Source organism: Idiotropiscis lumnitzeri, chromosome 8 (assembly GCF_059441095.1).
Source record: "Idiotropiscis lumnitzeri isolate Australia: NSW breed Sydney's pygmy pipehorse chromosome 8, RoL_Ilum_1.0, whole genome shotgun sequence".
NCBI lineage: Eukaryota > Metazoa > Chordata > Actinopteri > Syngnathiformes > Syngnathidae > Idiotropiscis > Idiotropiscis lumnitzeri.
Genome location: NC_142398.1, coordinates 10,584,398 through 10,598,141, shown reverse-complemented (window position 1 = coordinate 10,598,141; position 13,744 = coordinate 10,584,398). Strand labels below are relative to the sequence as shown.

Genomic DNA, 13,744 nt, shown 5'->3' with positions numbered 1-13,744 from the left:
AATTACTTTCATATCAAAACTCAGCAGGAGGCGCAGGGTCCTATTGCCGGCGGCCACTAACCTCATTCCAGGCCGGCCTTTTCAAATGAATAAATTTGTTAAAGCAATAAATACAAACAGCCAGACGGTGGTGAGAGAGGGGGATTTATCTGCTCTAACGCCCACAACGGTCCACAAGCTTCAGCCCCCTGTTCCCCGTCCCTTGCTCCATCCCTGCAAAGACACTGCTCACTTTGAAACAATAGCTTTTATTTATCAAAACGTTTACATATAAATATTGTTTTCTCCTTTTTACAATATCTGAGGATTTCGGTTGCAAGTAAGATGTGTTTTTTTTTTGTTTTGTTTTTTTTTATACAGGTTTTGGTCACCAAAAAGAGAGAGAGAAAAAACCTGCGACCTCAGCGCTCAGGACACGTGATTAAAAAATAGGTGAGGATTAAAGCCGCTTTTCCACCAAGCAGTGCAGTTCACATCTACTGTAAATGTTACCATACACATTTTTTTTCTTTTTTCCCATTGTCCAAGTTGTGCAAGAAGCCATGATGACTGATTTGGAATTTGCCTCTTTCAAATTAGTGGAGCTAGACACACCGGAGTCCATTGATTGGTCAACATACAATAGTCACTCCCATGTGACGATGGGATTGCTATGCCAAGAAGAACGAAAACATGCTTGATTTCCTCCATGTCGTGTTCGAGCACAGTCTCACTTATTGAATTCATTGACTGTTGCACCTTGTTACACAGAATGCTGTTTTATCCGCTTTTTTACAGACCCTTTGTTTGCACACATGAGACGCGCTGGCACACAAGATGGGTTGCCAGTATTTCCATTAATAGATAATATCCGATCCAGAACTAAATCCGTAAAAATAGTTTTACACTTGCTTTGGTTTTGTCTTATCTTAATGAACTACAGTAGATTTTTTTTATTATTATTGGTAACTTTACTGTCTGTTGACCTTTTCTTGAAAAAAAAATAAGACAGAAGAGAGCTGTTAAATGAACCTCAGTAGGGATCCGGAGTGATTGAGATTTTGGAGTCTTTCAAGGTGGGAAAAAAAAACAGGGACAGTAGCTACCTGGAGAAACATGAACTGGGGAGCGTCAACAATGGCAACAGATTCTGAGAAGCAAATATTCCCCATCCATGGCTTTATTTTACGTAATATCAGCTCCAACAGTAATTTATGGGAGCGTTTGGACTCAAGAACAATGTGCAAGTCTTTTTACCACCTTTTGTACCAGGTGCACACTATTGTCAATATGAGCGAGAACTATATCGAAGGCAACAGTGCCCCGATCTTCTGCCGGTGCTATGTTGTGGGTTCTTTAAGTAAGAGGCTTCATTGCACTACTCTGATGTCAACGGAAACCTGCCAAATCAGGGTTTGACATTCCAAAGCGTACCTTGAACTGAACTGAACCGCTTTGCTTGGTGAAAACGTGGCTAAAGTCTCTCGATTCCTGATATGTTTGCAAGCATCTATGCAGAGCTTTGGGAATGTTTGAACAGTCCACTCTCAGAAAAAATGTAGCATAAGGGTTCAAGGCCTTGTCACTCAAATATTTTTGTATCCATTGATGCTTTTACAGCTTGGAAATATACCCGGCAGTCCACTAATCAGGGGACGTTATTGTACCTTGATGGACCAAAATCGACTCCGACTGTAGCCCTGTTTCTGACAGCGTCCGAGCAGTAATGCTTTTTATGTGCTCCTACAACAAGGGTTAGTCCATATCCACGTCCTCGCCGTCTGTTTCGGGTGCTTCCCTACAGTCGCCGAGGCCCGGAGACGCTGGTTCCTCCTTCGCACACCGCTCGTCGGTCAGCGCCTCCTCGTGGACTTTCCCCACCTCGCCGGAATTGGCGGACTGCGAGGATGCCTGAGACTGGGCGAGCGCAGGACTCCCGCCAGCACGCTCCTCCTCCTCTTCGACTCTATTGCTAACGGAACTGTGATGGTCGTGTGTTTTATGATCCGCGCTTACAGGCTTAGCGAGAGTGCAAGAGAGGTCAGTGGGAGCGCATGACTGTTCAAGGTGGCGCCTGTTGATGGCGTCCTGACATGGTGACGCCTTCAGGGCCGTTTGGGGCACAAGAAAGCCAAGGGGTTGATGGGTAATGGGGTAAAGCAAAAAGTGGCCTTTACCCACCAGTGTCCTCTGAGTGGGTAGCGAGGGGAAGTCCAGGGGAGGCTTCCGTCGAGGCGTGGCGTCCGAGAGGAGGCTCTCCACGCTGAAAGGGTTGCGTTTCTGCAGGGCCGAAGATCTCGAGCTCGCGGGACTACCGGAGCTGTGCGTGCTGCCCGGAGAAACCTGCTCCGCTTCTCTTCTTTGGTTTTGGTGGTTGAAGTCGTGTCGGGTTTGATCACAGCTGGATTCGGTTTGGTGTCCTTGGGCACCCCTGGACGTCAGGGGCAGCTCCACATGAATATTCCCGTTGGGGCCCGAACAAGGCTGCTGCTCGCTGTCAGTGAACTGCGACACGCCGCTGTCGCTCTCGGAGCCGCCCGGCGTGTGGAAGCTGTCGCCGTGCAGAAGTTTACTCTGCGACTTGAGCAACTTCCTCTCCTGCTTGCGTTTTTTCTTTTCCGCGCGCTCGTGCTCCCGCCGCGCAATCTCCTCGGGGTCCATGGGCTCGCCACTGCACGTTGTCGGGTGGGAGTTGTGCGCAGGCCGGCCAGGCCCTTTCTTTGTGTTCTCCTTCTTCCTCCACTTAGCACGTCGGTTCTGGAACCAAACCTGTGCAAACAAACACACAAGACTAGTTTATAAGGTCATCTCCACTTAGTTCAGAACTAATGGTTTTTGTTTAGATGTCACAGGTTCAGCCATTCTGTCATCTAATACTGGCTCCCTGATCAGTTTTGGATTTAGAAGGGTGCCCAATTTTGGTCAATCCCAGAGTCGTTAGTTGTCAGACTCTTCCATACTTAGTGGATCTGGTCTCATGTTAGGTCACTGCAGTCTGCTGACTGCATTTAATTTGCTGTCTAATGGTGATGGGGTGCCTTGTCGTCTGTTGCTCCCAAATTGTGGAACACTCTTTTATTTGAGCTTGACATTTTTTTAAACGCGAAATCTGTTTGACGGGCATTCCAGTAAGACTTGATGTTTTATTTGCGTTTCATTTTTAATTGACTGACTTGTGTTTTCATTTTATTTGTTTGAAGCCCAATTTGTGAGCCCACTCTGCTAGAAGTGCTCTACAAATTTACAAACTTACTTGTCAGGAAAACAAAACACACTTTTTCCTGCAGTGGTGCTGCAAGTGACTTAATGAGCTGACTGTAAATAAATTAATTGGCAACAATAATCATCAAAGTCAATTAAAATAGATTCAAAGACAGACTGTATATGAGGGGATTTTTGCCTTCCTCACGATTTGGCATGCACTGTAGAAATGGCTTCAGCAGATGTTTATTTGATGTGAGCATATGTATGTTTTTATAGGCAAAGTGTGCTCACTGTAAATCATTGGAACAAACTAAACCAAGGAACCAAAACGCCTTATTAAAATTCTACAGCACAATGTTCATGTCTAAAAAGATAAACGTTTGCAGAAAAATAACAAAACACAAACGAGTAACTTAATATAATCGCAGCAAAATCCGAACATTATCTATTTTTTTCTACAACTAATTCTGCAATTAAAGTAAATGGCATCATTTAATTCTCCTTAAACAGCTCTCCACAATCCATACCAACTAAATTATGCCTGCCCAACAGATGGCTCGTATCGACCAGGTGAAATTATCACTCCACTCATCTTAAACATACTGTACACCATTTATGAAACATCATCACCTTTTGTTAAGTGACTCTTACTTTTGACTCATATCAGTTCCCGTGGCAGAATTTGAGCATCCATTTAGAGTATTGCAAGCTCTTGATATGCATGAACCAAATGTAGAATTGTGATGTTGCTTGTGATCTTATTATTTGCACAATGCCATCTTAAATTTGTATCCCTGTTCGTGTATACACTTTAGACGTAGCACTGTACTTTAAATCAGCTTATTATTCTTTGCTTCTATATATATGGCAGCATTATTCAAATTTTTTTTTAGATTGACAGATTTCCTCTTCTCAAGCAGCTCTTTTGCATATTTTTCAGTGAGTATTGACTTGACATTGTCTTCCATCAAATCTACACATTTTTAAGCATTGTTGGTATGAAGTTGCCTTGCAGGAGGCCACAGCACAAGCGTTTGTGTTAATCACCATTGAGTTTGTTAATGCCCAACTCTGCCAATTAAATGTAATTGCAGCCGAACTAATTGAGAGCGTTTCATTTGAAGACCAGCTCACACATGCACGACACGAACAGCAGCCCTCGGCTCCTAGCCGGGCTGGCTGCCTTCTTCTCAGCCGGCCAAGAGCGACGTCTCCCCCCCGCCTGGGAGCTCTCTGGGGCCGGCCTGGAGCTGAGCTCGCTGAGGGCCGCGTGTTGGCCGCTGATAAGGCGCGAGCGGCGTCTAATGAGAGCGAGGCGCGGACACGAAGCGAGACAATGTGGGATTGTTGATGTGGCTTCTATCGCGTGTTCGCCCCCACCAACCCTTCGCAAACCTGCGATAAAGGAGCGTTTAAGCAGCTTGAACGCTGGATAAGATGAGGTTTAGGAAAAAAAAAAAAAAAAAAACTCCCCCAAAGCTCATAAAGCATCACGCTATTGTGATGCTTCGACCATGACGTGTACTTTTTTTGTATTGAAGAAAAATTTTTTTTCATTTGTTTGTTTTTCTCACATCTTCACTCATGAAATGTTATGTAAATAATTTAGTTTTCATCGTTATTCTTGTAAGTTTAACTGGTATATTTTGTGAAATATTGGCAATTTTCGTGCAGGAAATTATAATTATACTCAATACTTTCTTTCCTGCAAACTACCAAATAGTTCAACTTAAATCTCATATAAAATTAAACTAAAGAGAGAAAAAAAAAACAACAACAAATGTGTTCACTCATGTTTTCTTTAAAATAATTATATTAATTTTTTTAATTCCGCCTGGGTGTGTAAACCTATTAGGATAACAATGAATCACTTCTAGTCATTATGTTAATTTGTTGTTATACTAAAGTACAATCATTTGTTAAATTAACATTTCTTCATTTCAGTGAGAAATGTTTTACCTAAATGCCTAATCGACTATTTTGGCATTTACTAAAAAAGTATTGTATCATAAATGCATGTGATTACAACAGTATGTGCAATAATATAATATATTTCAAGTGCATTAATTAATTTAATTATATGGATAATTAAAATGACCATAACAAATACAATATATTACAATAAATTTTCATATTAAGTATAAAAAGAATAACTTTTCAACTGCTCACATCATGCCTCCGTTGTAAACAAAATCAAATCAAAGAGCTCTAAAAAAATCTAGTTTGGGAACAGCCTCAAATATTACTTTCAGTCTCTGACAAGCCTTGATTTTTTTTAATTAACCCATAAATCAATAGGTCGTGCCCATGCATAATTCAAAGGGGGACCTTTTATTGAAGCTTTAATTGACAAATTGTTGCCCCCAGTATGGGGTGGGCCATCACGGGCCAGCTCCTGAACAAACAGCCCTCCTGACATGTTTGGTGGGTGGGGGGTTGATTATTAAAAAAAAAAAAAAAAACATTTCAAACGCAATCCAGATCAATAAATGAAAAGTAGCCCTGCAGTTACCTGAACCCTGGACTCGACCAGGTCCAGCCTGAGGGCGAGCGCCTCCCGCATGAACACATCCGGATAGTGGCTCTCGTTGAAGGCCTTCTCCAGCTCCTCCAGCTGCCAGCCGGTGAAGTTTGTCCTGGTTCTTCTGCGTTTACAACCGGGACTCTCTTTGTCTGGGTCGCCGGAATCTGTTGTTGTTATAAATAGTTATTAACTAGGCATTCATTGATTGACAGAAGAAGCATATTGTTATGTGCTGCAGAATAATTAAATCATCTTAGTTCATTTTTTTTCAAGAGAAAATCAATACTGAGGATGGAATTTAATCGTCATTGTTATAATGCACGTACATTTTATTTATACAGCGCTTCCCACGTGCAGAGAGGAATCACAGTGTTTTAGAAATATACACAGCTCTGCAAAAAATAATAGGAGAACGATGGATGCAAGATTGTACAAAATAAAAATGTTAAGATTTCAAACTCAGAAATGGATTTTGGGCCCAATGCTGCGCGCTGTTCTTGTGTCGCAATTATATTGACTTTTAAAAAATTTTACAAACACTTCGTGCAGTTACTTTGCATGCAATGAAGATTTGATGAAGATCTGATAATTTCGCACCGGCTCGTATTTTTTTCTACGACATTTAAAAATTAAAACTCAAATAAAAATAAGTAAACATAATCAAAACAGACAAGTCTTACTCGAATGCTTGCTGAAGCAAAATAGGTTTAACTGCTGTTTAAAAATATCCACTGGAGAGACCGCTTTAAAGGAAGTTAAAAAACAAACGAACAATAACATAGTTGGGCACCTCCGCAAACGCAACTGAAAATGTAGCAAACATTCAGATGTTGAAACTAAAATTGCAGATTTATTCGAGGTAAAGATATTAAGATTTTACTGCACTCAAAACCTTCATTTCACCGACCCAAACTCTTTCTAAAGAAGAATAAAAACGGAAGTTCATATTTAAATGGGACGATTGGGCGAGCTTACCGGAGAGTTTGTACTGGCCGTCGGGCGACAAGAGCGCGCTGGAGCTCACCACGGAGGCCGAGCAAGAGCCGTTTAGTAATCCGTCTATGGTGAAGGGGACGGCGGCCGCCGATTGCAGTTGGTGCGCGCTGGCGAGCTCGTAGTGGTGCTGCTGCTGATGATGATGATGTTGATGCTGCTGCTGCTGGTGATGGTGGTGGTGGTGATGATGGTGAGCACCGAGCGCATACGGGAAGCCCACCAGCCCGCCCAAGGAGCCCCCGAAGTGGGCGTGAGGGTGATGCTCGAGGACGCGACTGTCCATGCTCGCCCGGGCAGCATGCGGCGGGGCCGAAGTGAGGATGCGCGGGGGGCGGCAGTGTGTGGCTGAACATGCAGTCAGCAAAAGGATGCAAAATGTCGTTTTGAAAAGGAAGCAATAGGCTGCGTGCCGATGTGTCGTCTCCCACGGCCCACGGATGAGCGTTGTGACGAAGCCGGCAGCGACGTGTTGTGGTCCAGCCGGAGATGTCAAGCTCGCTTCCCCCTCCTGGAGCCAGCTCATTAGGAATCCCCCATCTTCTGGCGGGGCCAATCACAAGCCTTAATGGCCGTGTGACGTCACCGGGCATGGAGGAGGCTGAACATTGTTAGGGTTTTATTTTTTTAACTGCACCCCTTCACTGGGTCGATGGCTAATTACGCGCAGTTCCTTCCACTCACTCAGCATGTCCAAATGCGAAGGACACTCAATTCTATCCTTAATTTCATAACTTGAAACCCCCCCCCCCCACCCCCCACTTCAATTTAAAATGCAGCTCCTACATTGACATCGTGGAAAATTTTAACTGTGGCAATAATATAATCATTTTGACTTACAAGTTTAACTTGTTACATTACCAAGTGTGTAACTCAGTTTACTCTTATATCAAATAAATTATGCACAATACTAAACTATGGTCACTTTTTTCTCTCAAACTTGTAACTTGTCCAAAGTGCACCTTGCTGTCACAGTGGCGTGCAAAGAAGGGGGAGTGCGACGGGGCAGGACCCCCGGGGATCCACCAATTTTTTTTTTTTTTCAAAATCAGTGCCTCGAAGTGGCCACTTGGAGAAACACCCCAGCACCATCCACCCCGCCCCCTGATCATTTGTGTTCTCCCCTAATGTTCAATACGTTTAATGAAATATGTGAGAACAGCCGTCTTGCCTGCAGGTGTGTTTGACAATACGAAAATCAGGACCCTCCAGCATTTGTGCCATGGCATAGATGTCCTATCTAATAAAATAGAGCTGACAAGACCAGTAGGGGAGTTTAGCTAATTTTCATTGTGCAGTTGTAATATTACAATTTTGTTGTGTCTACAATGTACACTCACACAAACACCTGATCCCTGTTCAACGTGCGGCATCAGATCAGAAATTAGTTTTCCAATAGCATGAAATCATTCTCCTTCTTAACCACAAGCAGGATGTTCTGTCTCATTAAAGTTGAATGTTTTGATTGGTTTTCAAAATAGATATGCACTATTTTAAAATGACCTTCAATTCTCTGCATCTGCAGTAATTAAAACCTCAAGTTGAGTTCTTCATAATCAAGCGTCTTGGGTTTTACGTGGAGAATGTCAAGTCAACTCCCACTGGTCATAATATTGGATGAAAACAAAACACAAATTATGGTATGATTCAATACATGAGCTGCATTGAAAAAGATTTATAAAAAAGATACTCTTTAATATGGTTGTAGCTTGTAGTGGTGTACAAATGGATCAGGTTAAGGTGTTTTTTTTTATACTTCTATTTACACTAAGCACAGTGGAATAGTGGTTAGCACTAGTTCCAATCTTGGCTTCCAATGTTTAAAATGGTTTCTTTAGTGCAGAGGTCCCCAACCTTTTATTTGTTTTTAATTAGCATTAGCATCTCAACAATTAGCATTTTGACATGTGTCAATAGTCCGATGTAACGGAGAGCAGCCAGTCACTTTTCAAAATAAAATATTTTTTCATTCTTTAATCATAAATAAAACAGAAGTATTTTTTTATGTTCTTCTTTCTTTCATCTGCGTGGCCTGCCGTGGCTCGATCCAAAGTGGCCAACGGACCAGTACCGGGCCATGGCCCGGGGATTGGAACCACTGCTTTTTTGGGTTTTCTTCTGATACTCGGTCTTCCATACATGTTCCAAAATCATACAAGTCATGTTTAGTGAAGACGCTTAAATTGTCCATAGATGTTAATAAGAGCGGGAATTTGAATAGTTATTGAGCTTCATCCTGCTTTGCCTTCCTGTTTGGGTCTCCTACCTTTTGCCACAAACATGACCACAAAAGTGAAAATTTCACAAAGGCGAACATATTTTCACACTTTTTTTGATAGTGCAAAATGTTACTTAAAACGTTGCAACAGTTAATATCATATAAGCCTGAAACAAATTAACTTGCAAGACATCATTTGGGAATTTGGTTTCACCCTTGAAATGAGAAGAACTTCTACAGCTTGAGGTTTCACTGTGTTGTGTTTGTGTTTGCTAATGGGTGGTGTTTTTCAAGTGACAAGCATTCGGAGCGTTACGTGTCGTGCGTGCGCTTTAAATAAACTAATTATCCAGTTGAGGACTTGTCTAATGGCCCTCGAATTGAAGCGTGCGTTGGAAAAGAAGAGATGTTGAAATTTACAGTCATGAAAGAGGCCAGTCGCAACTGGCTGTGCAGGTCCACATCTTTGGGGAGCCAGTGGGGGGTGGCGGGTTGCAGTGTTTGGGCGGGAGAGGAAAAAGATTATACCTATAAATTGTAAACGGTGTCACAGGGGCCAAATCTTGCCTGAGGCGGTGACTGCTTCATTTTGTGTTAAATTTCTTGACAGAGAGACACCGGCGTGCGGGTGAATACTGAATGGTAATCAGAGCTGCTTGAATAAGTGCCCCCTCCCTCCTTCTTCCATTATACTGTGAATTAATTCGACTTTATTTATCCAATTTCTGGAGCTGACAGAATGTTAATTTGAGTTGAGATTTCTCTCTGCTGTTCCGCATGTGACCCTGCAGCCCTGGGATTGGCGTGTTGTAATAACCTGAATCTTTCACCAGAAGCTCAGATAATTGTTACCTTATTAGCATGTAAATTGTTTAATTAATATTATTATGAAGAAGCATATAATCCCCTCCGTTACTTGACCCGCGAGTCAGCCGACGAGCAGGCTCTCTGCATTTCAATGTGTGCTGCTTAAATGGCCTCTTTAATGTCGCCGTATAAAGCTTTGCCTGCAATCTTAGTGCAACTTTGAGCACTTAAGAGGCGCTTTTGATGTCACTCCATCTCTTTCTTTATTTCCCCGCTGCTCCCTCTGATGCCTATTTATTTTCCACATCAAAATCCATCGCTTTCTTGTCATTTGCTTATAAAAGCTCTTCCCTTCACAAAGGCCGGGCCCCCCTTCCTCCGCTCTGCCGGCGGCGGTGCGAGCCAAACGCATGCGGCGCCCGATGAAAAGCAGCCCTTGACATGAGGTCCCACGAGAGCGCACCATTTAAATTCGCCTTTCTTCCTTCCTCCTCCCTTTTTTTTTTCATTTGCAGGGCACGAGTGACATTGTCAGATGCTAGCTTTAATTAACTTGATAATAAGATGGGCAATACACGTACGAGGCAAGCCACCAGCCGCAAAACACTCTCTCCACTTCAACAAGCAGGCACAGAACTGCCGCCACACTCCCAAAACAAAAAAAAACAATACGTGGTCTGTACTCTGTACTGTCGCCACAATTTACGATAATGACTCCAAATATTGGTAACTATGTGGATTCGCTATTCAATTTAATCATCTAAACTTCAAGCTGTTGCAATTGAAAATGAAGAAATCAATCAGCGTCGTTTTTACGGGTGCACACATACTGAAGTCTAACAGCTTAACTGATTCGTAAAATGTGATAGACCCCACAAGACAAAATAATAAAATCCATTCTTACTGCGCTTGTAGTGTACTTCGGAACCAACAAAACACGCAACGCCGCACTCAAAACGATATCGACACAGACGATCATGAGTCTCTTACCAAAAACCAGAAGTCTGTCGTAGTTCCAAGATTGACCTGTGATGGGAAGCATGTTGCCACAGGGCCCACAAACTGATGGAAAACACAAGAAAAAAACATTTGTGGTAGAAGAAGTAACGGAAGAAGCGAGGCTGTTCAGGTCGCTTGCTAATCGGCTAGTGTTGGTTTCATGTCGCGCAAGAATTTGTGATCCAAAACTTTGAATAGGTTTATCTCAGATGGAGCCTTTTAAGTTGTTATTTACCTGCCATGTTTCGGTGGGAGTTGGTCGCGTTATTTCAGAGTGTCACGTGACGGTGTCTCGTGACTCGGTCCTCATCAGCTGATATTCAATTAAGGCGTGGCTCACCTGACAGGTGAGTCACACCCTCTGCTGTTGCTACTTTGAACTTGCACGTCGAACACAGATGCCTATGTTCCTTCCATTCATCAAACATTTCAAGACGGCGGTACGTGGTCCACATGTCCCCGTCGAACATGCTGCATGCGTGTGCATTCAAAATTGAAATGGCGAACCTGCAAAAGCAAAAAAACAAACAGCTCCGGTGTTTGTTGTAAGGTTGGATGGAAATAACGTCACATCTCACATACGGTAATCCAGAGGTCTTCAATCTGTTCTTCGAGGTCCGATGTCCTGCCTGACCTGATGCAAAGGATGAGAGTGAGGAACCGGATTGAAGACCTCAACTGTAAGCGCTCCTTGAAGTCGATGTCCATCGTTGCTGTTATTGTTCGTTGCTCTCGTGCATGCGTGCTCGGGGCACTTGGATGCATTCTGACTGCTGATAAAGCACCCGACATATCATTTATGTTCCAAACATGTTAACATAGCAGCAGTTTTCTACAAATCTTCTTCTGCGGTCATGACAAAGCCGTGACAGATGGTAAGGCAGGGGAAGGCAGCTTGATTTTGACAGCCCATTTCATACACAAGGTAACACAATGTGCTTCACATTGTTACAAAATGTTAAGACAAAATACAACAATGAAAGGCAAATTAATTTAATACATTTAAAACAACAGAAGAATTTAGATATTTAAAAGTAAAGTAGAGAAATAAAAAGTAGTTTAATAAAATAATTAAAAGAATGTACAGCGCAAGACTATGATTTTAGGAAAGAAAAAATAGAAATGCTCTGAACCACCTTCATCATAGGTATGGCGGAGTCAGGTTTTTTTTTTTTAATTGGATTTGAAAGCATTCACACTTTAGACTAACTTGAGTTACGTTGGCATCTTATGCCATTCACGTGCAGCATAAGAGCTGATGCACACCATGTTCATGTAGAACTCTGAGCTCCACTAATTGAGAAGTGTATATGTGTGATGTCTTAACATAAAATGCTATGTTGAAAGCAAGTGTTGCTAGCCAACATGTTACATACATTAACATACCATGTTAATGACTTTGTGCATTGAACTATCCAACTGTAGGATGCTGTGTTGCCATATGGAGGCGCACATTGTAGTATGATCCCGCCCTCAGGTTATGTTGGATGTCAAAGTAATGGTAGTGCACCCTTCACCTTCATTTTTGAACTGTTATTTTTATTCTCCCCTTTATGAGATGAAGCTGTTTAATTTTCTTTTTAGGAACTAGTGATATGAATTGCTATACAAATGTAAATGAAAGTCGGAAAACAGCCTCTGCCTCACGATAAAGAGCTGCCGTATATTAATCATGTCATAGTGAACCAATAATTGTTTAAAACATTGGACTCTAATTGATTGTAATTAGTCATCGTTTTGATGTTTATGTTCATGATGACAAAAAAAATTCACGTGAATGAAATTTGACAACTTTTTACATTTTACAATTGTTCTCTTTTCACTCTGGCCTAGATAAAATCTCTTTATTTCCGCATATTTGATCAACGCCTCAAATTCATTCTGAAACCTACAGACGAGGCTGATCGGCTCGGCTCAAACATCATCATCAGAAAAATATGAATAACAAGCAACTTTGAGGTAGGCTCATCTTTACACTGTCGCTTTTTAATTAATCAAATCACAGGTAGAATTGAATCAACAATTAGTGTTAATTAAAGAGCGTCATCGTCATTATCATCAGATTCTCATTAGCAATGAAACCAGCGTCAGGTCACATTGTGCATACCTTACGACAAACGCTTTGCATCAGCTGCCGTCTTTTTTTTTTTTTTTTTTAGGCAAACCCTCTTTATGTCTCACTTTCATTGAATTACATTTTATCCACGTAACATCAACTCACAAAATGCAAGCTGTTGCAGTTATCTTTATGCTTTTATGAATTAAGCAGGAAATCATACAAAATCATAAGAGCTGAGTGGCTTATATTGTCTTTAGTCTCAGTAAAGTGAAAATAAATATCTTGGGAAATTTGACACACCACAGAGAAGAGTGTTGTTTACAAGCGTGCCAAATTTGATTGATTAAAAAAATTGCCCAAAATGGATGCTACCTCGTCATTTTTCATATTCCTACATGTTTGAATCTGAAAATTCGTTTTAAGCCTCCAGTGGCTAGAACATATCGCACCAGCTCATTGCGGGACTTTTCACCAGCTAGCTTGTGAGCTAACACGTTTGGGCCTAATTATAACTAAGTAACTCGCAATTGCACCAGTTAAGTACCGATCCAAACAAAGACGCTGAAGTTATTTTGGAATAAGGGACTCATGCCTGACAACAAAATGCATCCCTGGGAGCAATTTTAGCCGTTCCCCAAAAAGTCAGGAAAATGCTATCTTTCCATATTTGAGTACTACATTGTTCTCAGTCTGTGCATATGTTCTCGTCACTGATCTTCAAACAAGTATAATGTATTGAAAAACACATCTTGGAATTCACTGTTCATCTTGAAAAGATTGATTCGAGACTTGCATTTTGATGACACGTCTTGTGCGAGTTGACGAGACGCACTGGGCCCTCACATTCATCAACAAATCCAATGAGTTAAAAAGGCGAAAAAAAAAATCACGACAGTGGTGTATTTGTGCCTGAATACACGAGAACTATAATTAACATCTTGTCCTTATGTCTTATGCTTGA

At 41.8% G+C, this 13,744-nt stretch overlaps 1 protein-coding gene across 1 annotated transcript; it reads right to left on the bottom strand.

Moving 5' to 3' along the window:
* Nucleotides 1-339: 339 nt before the first annotated feature.
* On the bottom strand, nt 340-7,174 carry uncx4.1 (Unc4.1 homeobox (C. elegans)). The gene is made up of 3 exons (XM_088302990.1): nt 6,683-7,174; nt 5,696-5,871; nt 340-2,748 (listed from the first exon to the last, which is right to left on the bottom strand). Exons 1-3 carry the CDS (start codon nt 6,984-6,986, stop codon nt 1,735-1,737), a joined length of 1,494 nt encoding a protein of 497 aa, XP_088159116.1. The 5' UTR covers nt 6,987-7,174; the 3' UTR covers nt 340-1,734.
* Nucleotides 7,175-13,744: the final 6,570 nt, after the last annotated feature.

Coding starts and splice junctions, on each gene's coding strand:
- uncx4.1 (XM_088302990.1), bottom strand. CDS start 6,986: ATGGACAGTCGCGTCCTCGAGCATCACCCTCACGCCCACTTCGGGGGC. Junction 5,872..6,682: donor CGGCCAGTACAAACTCTCCG/GTAAGCTCGCCC, acceptor TAACAACAACAG/ATTCCGGCGACCCAGACAAA. Junction 2,749..5,695: donor TGGTCGAGTCCAGGGTTCAG/GTAACTGCAGGG, acceptor TTGTTTGCACAG/GTTTGGTTCCAGAACCGACG.